Below are 20,489 nucleotides of genomic sequence, written 5' to 3'. Positions count from 1 at the left end.
ATATCTGTCTTCTCGCAGTTTCTAATAGTTTAATAACTTCCAGACAGTTCAGATGTATGTATGTTTACTTCTCCGGTTTATTAATCTTGTTAGGGTAAAAGAATGGTTAGTGGTTTCGGCTGGAGACACACACAAGCGTCTCGGCCAATTTGAATCATTTTTTGTGCGTCCCCGATTTAACACCATTAACAAACAATGAATCAATTAGGACCTGCATTCGAAATGCCAGAGATGAATTAAACAATTATCGAACTATCGTTGAAAACCGAAAGCTTGAATCTTGTGGGAAATCGGGAATAATGTGTTTACCAGACCAGACAGGAAAACATTAGCTGTGCCGAAGCGCTCTGTTGTTCAGTATGCGAATAGTTTACAGATTTAATAATACCATAACTGAAAAGTAATGTAACTCATGCCGTAACTCTATTGTGTGTAAATATGCAATAGTTTGCTGAATTATTTATTTTGTTTAATACATACAATAGGGTTTGTGCCGTTTTTGTTCCTATGTTTATTTAACGCATATTACTCGTTTCAAAAAGATAATATATTATAATCGGATTATTTTGGTTTATTTAAAATATTAAAGTATGAAATATACAGTTGAAATATTCATAGATGGCGCCAGACTTTAATGCACAGCATTAGGCAACTCAAGTAACACTAAAGTGACTATTTTCCAGCACTGAATAATTGATTCCTAAACACCTTTAAAAATTGCTCTCCAAAATCCATATCTCGTACAAAAAATTTCTATTAACATTTTTTGTAGAAAATTGAACGTTCTACAAAAAAGGTTTTTCATAACTCTTACCATTTAGAGGACATCGGAGCTCAAAGTTTGAACAATTTAATAAAAATTTCTTTTTACTTCTAAATTTTATAACTCGTAGATAAGTAAAAATTATAAAATGCCCAATATATATTTTTGTAGTAAATTAAAGGCTCTACAAAAAGGGTATCTTAAATTTTTTTCTTGACTCTGGCCATTTGGAAGATATCGGAGGTTAAAGTTTGAAGAATTAGACAAAAATTTCTTTTTAACTTCTAAATTTTATAACTCGTAGATAAGTAAATATAATAAAATGCCCAATATATATTTTTGTAGAAAATTAAACACTCGACAAAAAATTCTTTTGTAGTTAATCGATTACTCTAACTATTTAGAAAATATTCGCATTCGAATCCCAATGCATGCAGATTTTAATAGTTTTTTAATAAAAAAATAAAAAAGAAATTTTTGACCTCCGATATCTTCTAAACGATAAGAGTCTTGAAAAAAATGTAAGATACCTTTTTTGTAGACCATTCAATTTCCTACAAAAAATTTAAATAGAAATTTTCTGTACGAGTAATGTAAGTAATGGCGAGATATGAATTTTACCATATGGGACTAAAGAAAAAATGGAAAACTGAGATGAGGAGGACCTTCCTATTAAAATTAAGAGCTCATTTTGGAGAGCATTTTTAAAGGTGACTAGGAACCAATTTTTCAATGTCGAACGTTGAAAAAAATAGTCGATTTTTTTGTCTCATCCCAAATATAATAAATATTAATATTTAAAAAATGTTACTTATGTTGCCTAATGCCAAGTATTAAAGTCTGACGCCATCTATGAATGTTTTCACTGTATATTTCATACATTTTGTTTTTTAATTAATATTTATTTAATATATTAAAAAAATGAAAATAATCTTTTTTTGGCCCACCCTAATTATGTACAATAAATTATAAATAAAATGTGTTAATAATATATATTTTTATGTGTATTATTAAAATAAATTTGTATACACTTAAATATGTTTTTATAATTATTCAAAAGTGTGACAATTTATACAACAGAAAACATATTTTAATTTAAAGATTTTTCATTTGTGCTTATATATACAACATTTAGAAACACTCTGTTGTTTTTGCCAAATTTTTGATTATTAATTTTCTATAAAAAAATATAAATCTTGAATAATATTAACAAATTCTTACAATTATTTTTACCATATATAAAACTGCAAAACAAATTGAATTTTTCTTACAATAACCTTACATAATAACATTCAATAAATTCCATATAATGTAACTTACCTAAGATTTTTTTATATACAGGCAGTTGTACCCTATTAAAGCAATCGTTTAAGAACAATTCCACATAAAATTTAGTTCTAAATGATTGACTGAGTTAAAACTAAGCTAAACCCATTAAAATCAACACACAAAATACAAAAATATAAAAATCAGTCTTATCAGATCAAATGATATCAGTCAATAGCGTTCACAAAAGAAAGGATTCGTCGGAATAAGCGAGATTTAATGAATTCAGATTTTTCGTTGTGCGTTTAAAACTTCATTCGCTCCCTGCGTTTTTTTCCTACTCTCGTTCTTTCCATCATTATTGTTGATTGAACCGAAGGAAATCGAACAAGCAAAGTGAATTATTGATAGTAAATACCACAAAAGAACCGCGATTAGCCCACGCTTTCATGGCAGTTTATTTTTTGGTGCAATTTTACTGGTCAATTTTGGGGGGTGGTTCAATTAAATTAACTGATAAAATTGGACAGATTCATAGAAATCAGTTTAAAATTAATTAGCCTTATTGTTAATCAGAGAAAAATGTATGTACAATTACTATTTACAAATGTTTTAGAAAAGCTAATGCTAGGCGTACTGGGGTCCAACATGTGGCTCGTTCGATGGACGAATCCACTTGATCTTGAAACGGAACGATTCATCTTCTGGGTCTGTTTCTACCACCTGATCATCGATAAAAATGTGAGCCACGATAAAATTCAACGGAAAGACTAATTACCTGGGTGAGTTTTGAGAAGCTTGTCGACGACGATGGTGCGCTAAACACGATCCTCGGCGTCCAGCGCCAGCAGCTCTGAAACCGACCACCACTTAACCAACGAAAACAACAATAAAGCAAACGCACGAGACACAAGATTAAACCATCCGATAAGCGGATGTTTTACAGCGTCTCGAGTGTGCTTTATTCTATTTTCGAGCGTTCTTTTTTTTGTTACCGGAACGTCCCGGATTGCTGGCACGTCGCACATAAATCGTCGACTCGTTGCAGGACGCATCCGAATTGTTCTGGGGCAGCTTCAGGATGCCGCTGCGGAGATAGCATCTTTCAGCCTGACGCTTTTTCTTGTACATACAGCAGCAGCTGTAACAAAAACTGCACATCCGTTCATACGACTGTAAACTGACGGCATATTGATGACGCTCATTTTCGACTTTTATGTTGATTAAGTTAAGCCACAGTTGCCAATATGCATTAAAGTAATAGAGACGGAGACGGGTTTTTTTATGATTTATGTTTTAATAAAGTTTAAAATGTGATATGGGTTTTATTGGTTTGTTGTAATTTGCATTGGAATGCGTCTCGTCTGGTGTATTATTGGTTATAAAATTTTTAAGGCGAGAAAATGCGATAATAAAAGGGTAGCAGTGGGAAGTTACTACTTTTTTCCCAATGATGCTATTATATTTTCGACATTTCTGAAGTAAGTACTTCATAAACCATAATATTAACTCTCGGCATACGTAAACCATTAGCAAACCAAGATATTATTTTCACTTTAACAATTACATCCAGACAAAACACCCCGAAACTAAATCCTAAACAAACTTCACTAGTTATGCGACACTTGTCAACTTACTTGGAGGTCTGGAAAAGGGTGAGAAAGGCCTGTCGGAACTTCCTGTTCATGAAACAGTAGGTTATGGGGTTGCAGCAGCTGCTGATGTACGCCAAAAGTTGCACGAGAGACACGCCGGTGGAGCCGATGTATTTGTAAACGGCTTCGGGGTCGAAAAGATACCAGGTATTGATGAAATGCAAAGGAGCCCAACAGATGAAAAAGATCGTCACCATCACGAACAACATGCGAATCACCTGAAACAAAAGTCTATGTTAATTAAATCTAGTTTCTTTTTTTTCAGTTGGTTGATTCGTTCCAATTTAGTTTGAGTTCTGAAGTTTTAACACAAAAGAGCCCACACAATTTGTCAACAAGCAGCATGACACAAAGACGATTTAATTGGATTCCTTGTTCGCCTTTCAACAGATTTGAAAAATAAACCGAAACCACCAAATTGACTATATATCAAAGGACAACTATTCAGGAGAAAAATCGCGCCTATTATTAACTCCATCACAAGGTCTATTTATAAAACAGATCATTTTTATAATGCAATAAATATCCCCGACTGTTCCACTTTATTCTCGAATTTTTCGAGGGGGAACGGTGATTTATGTATTATTTTTATATGTGGGCACTATTCACGGTCTTGAAGGACGTATATGTGTCACGCATGCCTTTTATGGATGCGCTGAATCAATGTCGGACTAAAAAAAACGGGATAATATGATTTTCGTCTGGCAGCTTTTTTTTCTAACTAATAATGAACCGGAGACAAGACAAGAACTTTGGCGTTCAAACATAAAGTTTCAATGGCCTTGTTGTTTACGCAAATTTAGTGTTTATTACACGGGTCCCAAGTATTGGAACCAAAATCGTAAATTTATCCACAACAACTAAATTGGATGTAAACCTGGTCTTTTTATTGTGTTGTATGGGGAATTGAACATAAATGTCTCCATATATCTTTTATTAACTTTCGAATTGCTTTAGCTCACAATGAAATATAAATACAAATCAAACTGTAGCACTATGTTCTTCGTTAAATCTACCAAACAAAGCACGTTAAATGCTAAGGAAACATCGTAAATAAGAATTCCAAACATTTAACACATTGTTGTATTTATAGATGGAAACAGAGTTTAACAACTAACATTAGGCAACATAGTTTACTAATTTCTGGAGATTCGAACTTCGAAGCAAATACTTAATATTCCAATTAAATGCAAGAAATGGAAACAACTGTAATTCAATTTATGACCATTTATTGCAGTGTCGCAGTTATAGATGGCGACATAGTTTAACAACAAACATTATGCAACACAGACAACACTGTTCGTTGACATTAAAATAAGTTTCTGACCTTTTTCTTGGCAATGATGCTTTTATCCATATTGTTGGACCTGATGGCGTTTCTGGTGAAAGTGTAGGAGTTTTCGTCTGGTCTTGTTTCTTTAACGTTGACCTTCGCCTCCTCCACCGCCTCCGTATTTACTTGATCTAATGACCCAGTTCGGACCATTTTCGTTCCGTTTCCAATCTTCAAGCTGTACTCGTTGTTCGACATTCTGCCATTAGGTGTATTAATCTGCGAGGAATACATTATTGTTAATTAGCAAGTCATAATTAAATTGGCGAATTCAAGTGGTGGGCTGGACAGTTGTGGAAACGGTGCACCGAAGATAATTAAAATTAATAGAGCAGCCAGCAAGTCGAAGTTCCGCCACAAACTAACTACGCCAGCAAATTGATTTGTGTTTCCGTCTCGCGCGGAAGTTCAGGGAGTTTGATCAGACTTCCGGAGAGGAAATATGGTTAATAAAACGCGTAAGGAATTTTTGGAATTCTTGAGAATGCCGGTTTGGAATTAGGGGGACGGAATTAATGTAAGTTTGTGGATTGATTAAAGAATTCTTGGATTAAACTTTGAGGACAATAATGCAACATTAAAACATAAGTTTAAATTCAATCTAAATTCTGATTATGAAAAATTAAAACCTTTTTAAAGCATCTGTTACATTGTAGACTCGTATTGATTGCTAAATTTGAATACTCTACTGATTTTTAATTATCTTTAATGAAATTATATTTTAAAGACTTAAACGAAATGTCTGTCCAATTTCCGTCTGAACTCCTTAAAATAAATTTTAATTAACGACGTTAAAACAGAACCAAATGAAGCGTGAATTCTGTCTTGTTATGAATCAATTCCAGTCTTGTATTTAATAAATCTTATAAAATAGGAGTAAATAACACAATACAAAAAACATCCAAACGACGATAGACCGAAATTTTTTACAGATGTGAATTTTGTCATGGATTCCATTTAGCTCATCACACTCCGATAAACCGTTTTCATCGGCACGTTGAAAGCATTACATCGGGTTTTTTCAACAAGCCTCAGGCATAAATAGACGTTGATCCTGCCTCCAAACGGAAAAAAAAACATAAACAAAAAACATCTACATTATATTTGCTCATATAGGAGGGAAAGTTTGAGGAAATGTGCCTAATCCATTCAATTTTTTTAAAATTATATGGCTGCTTAAATGAATATTCAATTCAATTGTATCCTTTTACCTGAACGATGCAGTCCTTGGGTTTCTCGCCCCGCTCGACCGACTTCTTGACCTTTTCCTGGATAAAAGAGGCGGTTATCTTGGGCAGACGCTTCCTGAAATGTCTCAAAGGAATCGTGTTGTTCGTTTCTGTCGTCGCGTTATTGTTGCGCGACAATAGTTCGTTGATCGTCGGTGAACTCAACGCTCTATCCAACACTGAAACAATAAACCGATACCCTTAGAAAAAAAACCTGTTGGATTTACAGCGAAGTACAAATCCATTAACTCATTAAATTGGAGTCTCAATTTGGAGTCAGACAAAAGTTCTGGTTAGTGCGAAAGTTCTGGGCAGGTGTAATATCGTCGCCCAAAAACTTTTATTATATCTTCTAGTTGTGTTTTATCTGTTCTGTCGCGGACCGTTCGTCATAGTCGTGAAAGGTGCATTAGAGTTTTTAGTTTTGTTCTCAGTCCTGAAACTTTTACGACTGCCGGCGAAATGAAACTGTTAACATAAATATATAATGGTAAAGTAAGAGCTACAGCTTTATCATTTTTATCATTGCATCTAATTCACCTACTTTGTCGCTGGCATGAATTGCTGTGTTCCATTTCACGACGCAGTCCTCTCCACAGTTTAGACATTATTAGCGAGTAGGCGACGCACATTATGAGCAGAGGAATCAGCAGGAGGAGGATGTCCAGTACTATGTTGAAGACCTGTTCGCTCAGCTTGCTCGGCCAGTTCTCCCTGCATTTATAACCTGTAACAATGACAATAAATGAAAAAATAAAAAGTGAAGAGAAAAATAAAAAAAATGTAGAGAAGAGAAGAGATGGGATAAGAAGATTAGAGAAAGGAAGAATAGAATAGACAAGAGAAGAAAATAAGAAAAAGAAGAATGAAAGAGAGCAAAGGAAAAGAAACAGAGAGGAGGTGAAGATAGAGAAAAAGAGACGATAAGAGAAGAGAAAATGAGAAAAGAGAAAGGAAAAGGAAGAGAAGGGAAAAGAAGAGAAGAGAAAAGAAGAGAATAGACGGGAATGGCAGGGAAAGAAAGGAAAGAGGAGAGAAGAGAAGAAAAGGAACGGAAATTGAAGAGAAGAGAAGAGGAGAAAAGAGGAGAATAGAGAAAAGAATAGAAGAGAAGAGGAGAGAAGAGGAGAATAGATAAAAGAAGAGAAGAGACGGGAAGGGAAGGGAAGAGAAGAGAAAAGAAGGGAAGAGAAGAGGAGAGAAGAGAAGAGAAGAGAAAAGAAGAGAAGAGAAGAGAAAAGAAGAGAAGAGAAGAAAAAAAGAGAAGAGAAGAAAAGAGAAGAGAAAGAGATGAAAAGTGAACAGAAAATATGTGAAGGCAAATAAACATAACTAATATTAATATCAAAGAATCTCATATTAATAATGAAAATATGTGAGACAATTTATACATAACAAAATCGCATATTAATTTTATATCTATACATTTTCCATTAAGCATAACTATTCTACAACTGAAGCAATTGTGTTAATCCAAAATGGAGTACAATGATCCATCATAATATTCAAATTGGTAAAAGGTTCGTTTGGACGGGACATTAATTAGCCGATAAACGTTTGTTAACCTGTCCCGAGTGAAAAGGGTAAACATCTATCTACGTTTCTGGAATCAACATTTTGTGGCCCGCAAATCGATATCTAAAGGGTCAAATTGATAGCAAAGACAAAGGATTAATTAACCGTCGCTTCACGTTTTCGTGGCGAACGACCAAAAAAAATCGCATTTGCAATTTAATAAAAGTAAATTCCATTAAATTTCGTCGTGGCAGCATTTAATTTTTTTCAATCTCCCAGTTCTAATATGTAACGCTCATTTCATGCATGTGTGCTTTTTGCCAGTTTCACACTTGTGTCCTTCTGGCGACGAAAAAACTACGCACACGGGGGACGAAAGATAAAAAGGACCAGTGGTAATCTGGGGCATTGCGACGCGTCTAGACGTCAAGAATACATTTCGGCCCAATTAAATTCATGCAGGACGCAGATGTGACGGGGAGATTCGTCCAGAATTAACCCAGACGTGCATTATGTCGATCAAGGGGATGGAATTAAGACGGTGGCTGGATACTTGAGTCTGGTTTATATGCAGATGTGTTTTGTGGTTGGCCTTTTTTGTGCCTGGAAGGGTTTTTGTCTTAATTGGACGCGAAGAATTTCTACATTCAGTTAATGGAGTTTATGTTTGAGATGACCCGCCTTGGTATTTTAACTGTGTTGATTCCAAATGAAATTTAGGCTCCCCCGTTTATTATTTACATATGTATAATAGTGATGAATAAAGCTCTCGTTAGACGTTCATTCAGTTTCCATTTTCCACGTGAGAAACTCATGTAAGACATCCACTCGAAATTAGTTTACCTTGTTCCCCAAATATGTCCCGCGTTTCTATTTACTTTTGTCATTTAGGAAATCGTTTGTAATTTTCGCTAAATTATTCACACTTAGTAAATCCATTTAAACTAACTAACTTAAGTCCACTAAGTGTGCAATTGTTACCAGAACTACCATCGACAAAGCAGTTAAACCGTAATTACTATTCAATAGCTAAAACCTACATTGTTACACACTCCAAAACCTAGTTGGAGATCTCTTATTTCAGACTTCCAGGAACATTGTTTTGACATCTGAATCGATAATTCAGCGGGAAGCGCTTCCTGAAAATCCGATGGAATCACGTAAAGCCACACACGTTCTGTTTTTTTCTTTCCGGGCCGAGAGTCGAAGCGACAACTGAAAAGTTTCCTTTCATCTCGATTATCTTATGAATGGCTCAATTTATTTGCCGTTCGGATATCACGGCTCACTTTTCAGATAAGTAATGTTTGTATGTGACAGTTATTATTGATTGATGATGATGTAAGGGCTGTTTTAAGGCGGACAAATTCAATTAGCGAGAGTGTGTTGCAAATTCACAACACATGCAGTTTTACCTTGTAGTTTTGTGGGAAAAAACTAATTTAAAAAGATGGTGAACAGATGTTCGTACAGTTTGATTTTACAGCTTCGATGTTACGGAGCACAAAGTTTCAATTTGGTGTTTGGCCTTTTGCCAAAGCTACAAAATCATCACGGTGGTCTAAAAATAGATGGTTGTTTCGGATACAATCTGCATTATTAGTTTCTCCTATGCCTCAATATATTAAATACATAAATGATATTTGAAAGTGTTGTCAAACCTGATAATTTTATACGAATTTTATGTGAAATGTTCCCAAGAATTTTGTGACTGGGCATTATTAAATTCGTTCAACAAATTTGCATCTCACTATTTTCGTACGTTTACTGTCGTTCCATCTGCAGTTTGCCTGTTTATCTGTCCTAAAATCGACTTTGAAACGGCTGTAACTTTCGTGAAACCAGTTCTGAAACATCTTTATGTTTCTTTCTTATCTAACTGTAAGACGTACAATATTAGAATTCTGCTAAAACCAAGACGTGAAACTGAATCCTTTGACAAAAATCAAAACTTTAACAGGAACTTGGTTTTTGTTTTATGTCCTTGACTGGTCAAAATGTAGGGCGGTTTGTAACACGTGATTGTTCAGGACGCTCAGTTCGCCATCCTTTGTCTGCGGCTCAATAAATCTTGATGCATGGAGGCTGATAAATCTTCAGCTTTGGAATGTCCGTTCCTCTATTCCTGCTCTGAACTACATGCAATTGTGCAGCTGTCTAAAGAGACAAGAAATATTGTTTTTCCAACAATTAACACACGAAATAAATTATATTATTATAGTATTTTATTAATTGCTTATGAATTTAAAGCCACGTTTATTTATTAACAACTTGAAGTGAAAGTTGTTTGACTTTATTAATTAGGCAGTTGAGATGCTCCTTCGAAAATTTAATATTACTTTCACTGAAGTTTCGAATTAATTTACCCTGATGTTAATGTGTAAGTTTCGAAACGTTCACTTATGAACTGAGTAAAATTATATATATTTTTTAAATAATAATGGAGTTACGTACGTCACATTAAAAATTAAAATTTTTATTAATGTATTGTTTATTTGGAAAGTTTTCCCGGAAAATTAAAACATGAATATTTAAAAATAGTGCGGAAACTATCAATGTTAAACTGGGATTAAATGGAATAATGTTTCAGAGGAAAAAGAGGATGGATAATTGTAATTATATATTCTGCAACAAATTGGTCACTTTAATTTTGAAATTAAAATGAATATATGAAATAATTTGAATAACACAACATTGTGGTAATTATTTAATTGTTTTTAATCATAATATAATTATTAAATTGCTGAAAGTAGCCACAAATAATAGCGTACATTAAATTTAAATTGTAAAATTAATAACAACAGAAAATTACAGAACGGAAACCTCAATATATTTGGCATTTCAAAAGCAAGGTATTTTTGATAGGAAACAAAAATGTCATTTTAAAGAAAAATATGATACGCAACTGATTTTTTTGGAAATAAAATTTAAATTAAAATATTAATAATAGATCCTTATTATATATGGTGTTTCAAAAGAAAGCTAAAATATTTAAGGGGATGAATTTTTTAAAAATGTGTTTTTTTAAATAATTATTATTATTATATTATTTAATTAAATTTGGTACAGAGTTACTCCAGTGGCGTTCGTTCAGGATTTAAACTAAACAATTGTAAAGAAATTTTCTTGGAAAAAAATTACACTGATTTATAGTCATTTTGTCTTTCATACTGAGCTATGATTTGGCTTACTAGACACGAAATCATACTTCAAATATATCATATTATAGATCCTACAATGTTCTTTTATATAGTTCTTAGTTTGGTCCAATAGTTCAGATGCCTAAACATCACATATTATGCTGGGTGTATTAAAATTAAAAAGTTAAGTCCACTTTGATTTATATGCGTGTGAATGACACTTTCACGAAGAAAATAAGGCACTGAAAATGAAAAATGAAATGACAAATTATAAAGTTATGAATTTTACAGTAGTAAATCAAAATTTACGGTTTTTGAGATTGGGAGGATGATGGGAGATTATATTTGTTTTCTTCAACGAGAACTGATTACGACAGTAATAATAGACAAAAAGAAGCCAGAATTTTTTATGATACAATTTTATTACATCAAAGGTAGATTTAATATCAATTATTTCAATAAAAGGGAGAAAAAGACATAATAATTTTCATTTACAGTAGCTAATTTTATTCGTAAAAGTTTCATCTTCAAGACAAAAAATTCAAATTTTACTTAATTTGACGGTCTCTGTTATTCGCAGCACGATATGTGAATTTTCAACATCGAACTTTGCCTGAAAAATCGACTTTATTAAGTTAACATCTGAACTATTGGACCAATTTCAAAACTATATAGATTAAAGTTGTAGAATATTTATGTTATCTTTACTTTGAATGTTTGTTTAGCCAAATCGGTCAATTAGATCTCGTGTGATATATTATATAAATCTTGAAGCAACTTTGAAAATTGTAGAAAGAATATTCAAAAATTCATTGTTCGGAAATGCTTTTCATATAAAAAAATAGTGTGATTTTAGGGATTCTTTTTTTTTTTTAGTAATTTTTAATAAAATCTATAAAACACCTTGTATAAAATAGAATAAATAAAAATTGCACTCACCACGCCTCATTGCCAGCAAAGAAGAAACGACGAGTACGGGCGAATTCCAAGACAAACTGGCCAGCCAGACGACGAAAATCATTTTGTAGGCGTGAAACTGCGTCTGCCACCGTCTCGACTTCAGCGGTCTGCAAATAGCGAAGTATCTCTCCAACGAAATCGCCACCAATGTCCAAACTCCCACCGAAACGGAAACGGCTGCAATCAAATGAAATATTGACGTTTCATGTTTCGAAATTAATCGAAATAAATGGTTAATCTCCGTTCAATCTACCAAAACGTTTGATGGTTGCAACGACAAAAAACAAATGTGGCTAATGTTTGTTTAAACGTTCAATAGGGATCGTTTGTATTCATTTGGGCAAAAAATTGCGGAGCTGATTTATGCACGGGTCCGTTCGTTTCGGGTTTCAGTTTTCTGCTCGACCTCTAATCCACGGTTTATCCCCGATGGAAAAAATGATAATCTGTGAACATTGCGTTGTTATTATTATTATTTTTTTTTTTCAGATGTCGATATGAAAATATGAAAAGAATTTAATTAACGAGTTCCTTTTTTAAATCATAACTGCTAGTTTTTTTGTAGATGATAGATTAAAAATCATCCGACAGTAAAATCTCGAATGAAAAGCTAAACTTATCGTAAAACCAATAAAGTGAACAATTTATTATTTATGCTGGAGTTTATGGCTTAATATTACCTTAACAAAAATTCTTTATAAAACTTTTTTGAGACGATAAAACGACCATAAAGACCCCAACAAATAATGCAAACCAAAATAGCCAAAGGTTTACGTGTGTCTAAGAAATACGAGTGAAAAAATCGTAAAAACTCACAAATCACACCAAATAACTAGTTTTGGAAGTTGTAATTGAAACGAAAGTTAGGTAAATAAAAGTCGTTGTTCCCATAAAAACGAGTATTAAACCAACATATATATTAATCAAATAGTTTTTTAAAAATATCAGTGAAACTCCGAAATTTGTTTTTATTGCCAAGATTATTGTGTGTAAAAGAAAGTAGCAAGGAGTTTTATTCTGTGCACAATAGTAAAAAAGAACATTAAATAAAAATAATGGTAAAGGATAATGGTTCGTAAATCTAAGACTGAGAGCTTTAAAACGTTAGCTATTTGTAATTTACGTTTTAATGTCCATTAGTAAAAATATAATGGAGTCTGGGAAATTTGCGAATTTAGATTTTAAATTTCATTTAATTTGCAATCGATTTAATTTTATCTCTATTAAATTTTTAGTTAAATTTGGTTTGTTAATTTATTAATGTCTTTAAACAATGTTCATCCACACAACAAATTATTATTATTGTAACATAATATGATTTTAACAAATTAAGCAGTTGTGAAGAATTTAGTGGAAAACTGAAATTAAAATGTTAATTTATAATTGATTAAATTTTGCCTCAATTAAATTTTTAAATAAATTAAATTTATTACGTTATTAAAACAATGTAAAATAATATTCTCAAGAAGGGGGGGTTCAAATTTAATATTCTTTTAGTAACACGTAAATGTTATAGCAAGGAGTAAACGATTAAAATTTGGAAACAAAATATCAAAGATTTTAGAATTTAATAATTTATTTAATTATGTGTTTGTCTATCGATGTTATCTAAACATTCCTCAACAGGTCTCATTCCTCAACATTGATTCAATAAAGTGGTCTATTTCCTCTTGAGGGATAGTACCACCTGTACTCGTGGTTGCAAATTATTAATATTTCAGCAATATAAGCTCTGCCCTATCTTTCCAGAGTTAATTTAAGCAAGAACATGTTTAGGATATGATGAGTAGAAAGTTATGAAATTTACCCCAGTCCACATGGACTTTGGGGGTTCTAAGACATGAAGTACAGATAGCTTGGGATACAATCAAAAGCTCAAGAGGAAATAGACCACCGCATTGAATCACTGTCAGGACCTCTTGGGGAGTCTTTAGATAACTTCGATAGACAAACTAAATTATTATGATATTATATTTCCAAACTTTAAACGTTGACTCCTTAATGACATCTACGTCTTACCAAAACAATGTTAAATTTGAACACCCTCTTCTTGTTGCAATTTCTTTGTCTGTTTGTCTGTTTGTGACTTTTGAATTTAAACTTATCAAAGATTAACTGAACACCTGTATTATAACAGCGTATTAAATTAACCGTGCCCCAAAATCCATTTATAACAATCAGCTCGCATCGAATGACAGTTAATTCAACATAATAATTAATGCAGTGCATTACCACCCCAGAATTTCTGTATGAATAATGCCCATTTAAAGCCCAACGTCTGCCAGACGCTTAATCTCCCATCTTTCAGCCACGCTCTATTTACCATTCACTTAGGATAATCAGCGATTGAACTAATCCAAGATCGATGAATGGAAGTAGAATCTGATATGCAAAACGCGAAAAAATAAATTTGCGCGGCTTTCGCCCCGTAATTACCCCGCCAGTTTTTGATTAATTTATCAGCCACCAGGGAAATACTTCCGGTTCCGGTCCGACGCCGTGTCTCATTTGTAAGGAGGCGCGGAAGCTTCGAATCCGCGTTTTGACGAATTTACGACGAGCCGCAATCTTCCCCTTTTTATAATTCATCGACCCCAATTAAAAACGCACCGAGTTACCTTGCAATATTCCCAACTCCCAGCTGCTATATCTTCGAGTAGCTGCGATAGCGCAACGAAACATCCAAGGTGGTCTCGATATATCTAAGCGAGTTGCAGTTTATGGCTGCACTGGAAGTGGATAAATGGCTCCATTCACGTTGTTACTTTACCCTCGCTCAGAAATGAAGTGGATGAATTGCTCGAGGAAACTCGAACGTGTGCGTGTTTCTAGGTATGCGGGTAGTCTGGGGTGTTTTCAAACGGAAAATTCGTTTTAAATTCGTATTGCTTGATAAAACCCCGAGTCCTGCTAATCTGGAAGATTCGGTTAAAACGACGAAAATTAAGGGATTTTGCCGGCGTAAGGTTCATTGCTAAGTAGCGTTATGTTTATCGCTAGTTTTACGTTCCAATTCCAGCTAAACACAATCGTTAAACCTCTTTAATAGTCCAAACAAGTTCGGGCCAACAAAAATAATATTTAATGATCCAAAAATAAATTCGAATGTTAAAGTAGCGTTCGCGCATCCATCGCATCCATAATCCAGTTTGGCGGCGTGAATCGCGCAACGAGATACCAAAAAAACAGAGTAAATTGATTGTTTTTTTTTGCCGGTCGCTATCTTAGGTTACAGTCACTTTTATTCCTTTATGGATATCGTTACGCCTTAGGGGTGTTTTTTCGCTTGCTCGAGCTTAAAAACTGAATATAAGAAGCGGCAATTTTCGCCCTGTTTAATACGATTTTATAATAGGATGGTACTACCTCACTATTAGATTTATTATAATGATCCCATAAAACGTGTCGTATATCACTAATGAAAAAATTTGTAGTCCATAAGCACGAGAAGAAGGACAATCTTGGTCCCGGTGAATATTTATTATCGAAAATCCGATCTGCTTGCACAGAAAGTTGGATTGACGTGCCCGAAACTTCGGCAATAAAACGTTTAATGGCACTTTATCTTGTAGTGCGTGGGAGTGATTCAGGTGGTAAATTGCCACGGACTCATTCCGCTTCGTCGCTTTTTAGCAGCCCGTTTCGCTAATTTCCGTCCTTCTTAATTATGTACCATCCTAATTATTTCTAAGTCCGTCACTACACCTCAATGGTGGCTCATTATCGCGATGTTTGTCAGGAACAATTACAGGTGGCGACGGTGTTCCGCCGCCGACAACACACAACCCACAACACAAGGTTACTTACCCTGAAAGTATGGAATTAGTTTGCACATGGTGGATCCAAAGATGAACGTTCTCAGAACTTGCCCGACCAAAGTGAACGGCATGCAGAAGACTCCCAGTAACAGATCAGACACAGCCTGAAAATGATAAATGAAAAAAATACAATAGATCGGAGGATAATAAATATAAGCGTCGTTATCGCCGAGTTTTTATTAACTGAGTTGGGGGTAAGTTATAATACTATAATGGATGAAGCAATTCGGATTTAATGAATATAAAGGGATTATTTTTAAATCGTCCAGCTCAGACTGTGTAATAACTACGGTACAGGTGTGAAAAAAAACTAAGCCCGATTTATAAATGCTCCAATTAAACTTCTGGAAGTAATGAAAAGTAAACGAAGGAATTTCAGATTTATAAAATATTATTATCACGAATACGTTAAATGTGCACAAAGGCCTTCGGAAATATACTGTTAACAAAGAAACATGGGCTGTATGTGGACGTGAATTATCATGTATGTTGTTTTAAAATTAATACATTGATGCTTTTCTAGAATTAATACAAACAATGTACTATTTACGTAAATAGAAAAAAATATTTACAAAATTATAAGGGATGCGTTAATTTCCCAGTGTATTTAAAACGAATTTCCTTCCGTCAAATAAAATTCACGTGATGAAAACACTTTTACGTTGCGTGTGTTATTAATTTTAATGCGGCATTAAATCAGCTTAAATCGCGAGCTTAAAACATTTTAATTGTAATTTCGTGTCAGCCATGAAGATTAGCTTTTTTACAATGATATATTTAACTTAAACGTAAAATGTTTTGCTTGTTTGCCCCATAAACACACTTTATGCACATGACATGAACGAAACAAGGATCTGTTGATAAATTTTCCATTTAATCACTGTAAAAGTGTTATCAACTCCACTTTAAAATGCACGATTTATACAATTATTGTCCGCATTCACAGATGGCGACGCAAAGTTGAATTAATAATAGGCAGCACAGTTAACATACATATGTTTCCGGTCCAAAGCGCGATGCCTCAAAAACACAATTCTCCTTTATGATAACACTCAAAGCAGAATTAATTCGGTTTTACTTCCGGTGAATCGCCCACACGAGTCCCACAACAAAACGCAAAATCCGACATCGAGCCCGCCCCGAAAAAAGATTGGCCACTTAATATTTCGTGAGGGCAGTTCAGGCCGAATTTAAAACTCGTCAAGTTTTGTTTTTGTCGTCCCCTTTTGCGAAAGTATAATGGCCTGTCGGCGTAAACGTCCGTTTTTTTTTACTGTCGTGGCGTTTTCGTCGTCCTAATACAAATTTAACCCGATGCCGCCATCTGTTACATACATAATTTAATCATATATTTCGCGTCTGGTCGGGGGATATGAATGACAAAATTTAAACGAATTAGATTGATGTTAATGCCATGGGTTCGTCCCTGAGGAGCCGAAACCGTCGACCTTTCGGTATTAATTTAGCAGGATTTAATTTTTCAATTCCCCAGTCAAGAGGTCTTATTTTGCTTTAGTCGGGATTAATGATCTCTTTAATGAACTTAAAGTATCAATATCTGACCGATAATACATTGCTGGTTGCCTATTGTTTGCTGACTGATTATGTCGCCATCTATGAACAGTTATTTGTCTTTATTCCCACACATTAATTATCTACATAAAAATGTTCGTGCGACAGAATTAATCTTAATAGGCAACAGAAAACAACAATTAAAACGACATAAACTCATCGCTTAACCCGGTAATTAATTTAATAAAACACGCAACATCAACAACGTTCATCATGTGGAATTTACTTGACAGTAGAACGTAATGTATATGGAGAATAACAAAAAGAATTTACGTGGTAAAGTGTCAGAAAGTTCACAGCGAACATCACACCGGTGCTGCGTGATTTTAATTATACGGAGTACAATGAAAAAATAACGAATACAAATTCCCGCTTAATCTAATTAAACGAGTGAATAGAAAAAATTTGGGATCCAGCTTCAACTAAGTATATTAAGGTTCGATTCGAAGAAAATTGAAATTTCGTTTGATTAAATTTTGTGCTCCCAGAACAAAATTTTTAGATATTTATATTCGAATTTGTATTATTACTTCAGAATCTTTCTAGACAGAATGTATGTTATAAATGGTCTACAATTCTTTAAGTTTTGCTCCTGATTATTGATCTTAAATATAAAATATTATTGTTTTATGACGTTTGATTTCGCAAGTATCAAAAACGCAACAATTCATATGGGAGTGTCCTCAATAGCTCAATAATAAAGATTATTAAAGTAACCCTCTGTATATCTAAAGACAAAGGAATGAAAAATATTTTAATAAAAATTATTTTAAAGAAGCCAAATTGGAAACTCTCCAACCGGAAAACGGAAATCTTATGTAAATGGGGAAATAATTTAACTGAAATTTATATTAATCTGTGAATAGCAGACCCCCAGTGGAGTTGAAGGATTCGTGACAGTAAACATTGCTGATTGTTATTTTCCTATTGGAATATTTTAAGACAATCCTACGTACAAAACACCCAGCGTTTTATTATTCGGAGACACGGCCGTTCTAATTCCCGTTTAATTTATTTAATTTATTACAATCCTCACGTCCGGGTCAAAGCTTGTTAGTTCTACATCAATACTTTAGGTTATTTATTGTCATAAGTTTGAGTCCCTCTTTTGATATTCTTGAGACGCACACTTCTTCATCAGTCTGTAGAGAGCTTAAAACATAATTTGTTCGTTTTAAACGAACTTGGAAACTTCGGACACTTCTACGCTTAAAAGACTTTAGTACAAAATGGGAGGTTCAATATGCAACCCACATATCATCTGTTAATTGTGTTGCCTATTGGTAGCTGAATAACTGTGCCTCCATCTATTTTTAACAGTCTTGTGGTTGTAAAAAGGCATCAAAGCATCGTATGATTTTGGCTTGAGTAGGAAGTTTTTGTAATTGACTTTGACACTCCCCCATTTTTACGGTATCTTTTTAGGAAGGTTCGGATCGTCAGGGAAAAAATACTTGAGCCGACGTATTCCAACGCACTTTATTACGACCATAAAATTCCGGTCTAAAAACTGGAGACGATATTTACGTTTATTGTCGGTTTATTTCTCGGCTGGCCGAACGCGTGTTACTTTTATAATGTACTGCTGGTGTTGTTACCGTTAAATTATCATAAAAAACTTTTTTTTATTAGTTGTAATACATTTTCCATTCGGTGACGTACAAGTTAAATTAATGGGTACACGTCTGTACGGAATATAAGTTTAACGTAGGCTTCAGCTGTCCCGCGGATGCGCCTCCTTAAAATATGTAACAAAGCGACGTAAAATATGAGTCGGTTCGTGTTTTACGAGCAATACGCATTTTAATGTCGCTCCCCTGCTTTGTTTTTACAAGAGAAAATTCGTAATTTGATATGGATGAAGCCTATTAATTATACAGAAGTCACGGCGAATCAAAAACGTTGAGTGCTTTTTGAGATAACGATGATTTAAGATTACAGAAAGCTGTTAGCTTAAGAGTTGATGTATTTTCTTTGAATTATTTAAAACAAACATTCCGTATTTAATTTAACAATAATAAAGTTTGTACAATCATAAATTAGATAAAATTAAAACTTTAGAAGATAACATTCAACAAATTTCTAGATAATTTTGAACTTTCCCATTTCTATAAATTGAACATAACAACAAAATAAAAATAGAAATTTCTTCAACTGTCTAAAATTATTTCTCTTTAATACTTTCGTCATTCAGACGCTCGACCAACTTTTGGATATCAGTTTATTAGTAATCTCAACTTAAAGTTTCACTAGTTCAAAGCCCGAGTTGTATGATACTTACCAAATTAACTAAATAAACATTCGTTACAGTTCTCATACGTTTATTTCTGAACAAAGTCAAAAGCACTAAAGAGTTACCACCAACCGACAACACGAATATTATAACATACAGTGGTATGATCAGTTTACTTTCGAACACATTTTCCTGCGACACTGAGACAGTTTCATTGCCGGTTAAATTCCTGCCGACCGACACGTTAAAAAACGCCGGCGTCGTCGAAGAGACGTCGAAATCCGTGTCTGTACCGTTCATTTTGTTGCTGGAGACTTGTACGTTGACATGCCAAAATATGAAGCTGAAACAAAGAAACGATAATTAATAATTGGCAATAATACAGATTGTATTCGTGTCTAAGATCATAACACCCATAGTTTCAATTAATCAGTCTCGATTTTAACTCGAACGGCTAATTGATGGGACCGCATAAATCGTAACACGTCTGTCTTTTATAATCCATTAGTCGAACCTGAATGTCGGCTGTAATTTATTCTGTCTGCACAAAGAAACATCCATTTGAATTCGGTGGTTCATGCATACAAAGTTACAGTTAAACTTGTACAAGTTTAAAGGTTTTTAACCGTTTTAAAATTTATGTAATCTGAGTTGTCAAGTTGGCTGCCTATTGTTGGTTGATTATCTTCGTCGCCATCTATGAATTAATATACTAACTGTACAAAGAAAAACACAACAACCAGAATGCATTCAGATATTTTCATAAAATTTTGTACCCAAGTAGAACCTATTGAAATAAGGAATGGTTTTTCTAAAAAAATGGAATAAATCAATTTTTTTGCACGCAGTGTACCTTCAATTTTTAGATAGAATCGTGCTGGTTTGTGGAAAAAGTTGTTGACTTACATGCCAAACAAATGATTCTTTAGAACCTTTGAACGTTCCGACACACTTACATTCATTTATCCAGATAAAACCAGATCAACGAATTTTTTTTTTTAGAAC

General features: G+C 33.8%; 1 protein-coding gene across 1 annotated transcript; it reads right to left on the bottom strand.

Moving 5' to 3' along the window:
• Positions 1 to 2,154: 2,154 nt before the first annotated feature.
• LOC109600342 (cholecystokinin receptor type A-like) lies at positions 2,155 to 19,918 on the bottom strand. The gene is made up of 10 exons (XM_049969871.1): positions 19,533 to 19,918; positions 15,669 to 15,783; positions 11,844 to 12,038; positions 6,791 to 6,973; positions 6,229 to 6,425; positions 5,012 to 5,236; positions 3,667 to 3,902; positions 3,025 to 3,182; positions 2,808 to 2,882; positions 2,155 to 2,752 (listed from the first exon to the last, which is right to left on the bottom strand). Exons 1-9 carry the CDS (start codon positions 19,782 to 19,784, stop codon positions 2,848 to 2,850), a joined length of 1,596 nt encoding a protein of 531 aa, XP_049825828.1. The 5' UTR covers positions 19,785 to 19,918; the 3' UTR covers positions 2,155 to 2,752; positions 2,808 to 2,847.
• Positions 19,919 to 20,489: the final 571 nt, after the last annotated feature.

This window comes from Aethina tumida, chromosome 7 (assembly GCF_024364675.1).
Source record: "Aethina tumida isolate Nest 87 chromosome 7, icAetTumi1.1, whole genome shotgun sequence".
In the NCBI taxonomy this organism is placed as follows: domain Eukaryota; kingdom Metazoa; phylum Arthropoda; class Insecta; order Coleoptera; family Nitidulidae; genus Aethina; species Aethina tumida.
Note: the sequence above shows the minus strand (reverse complement) of the source record. Positions and strands in the feature narration are given on the sequence as shown.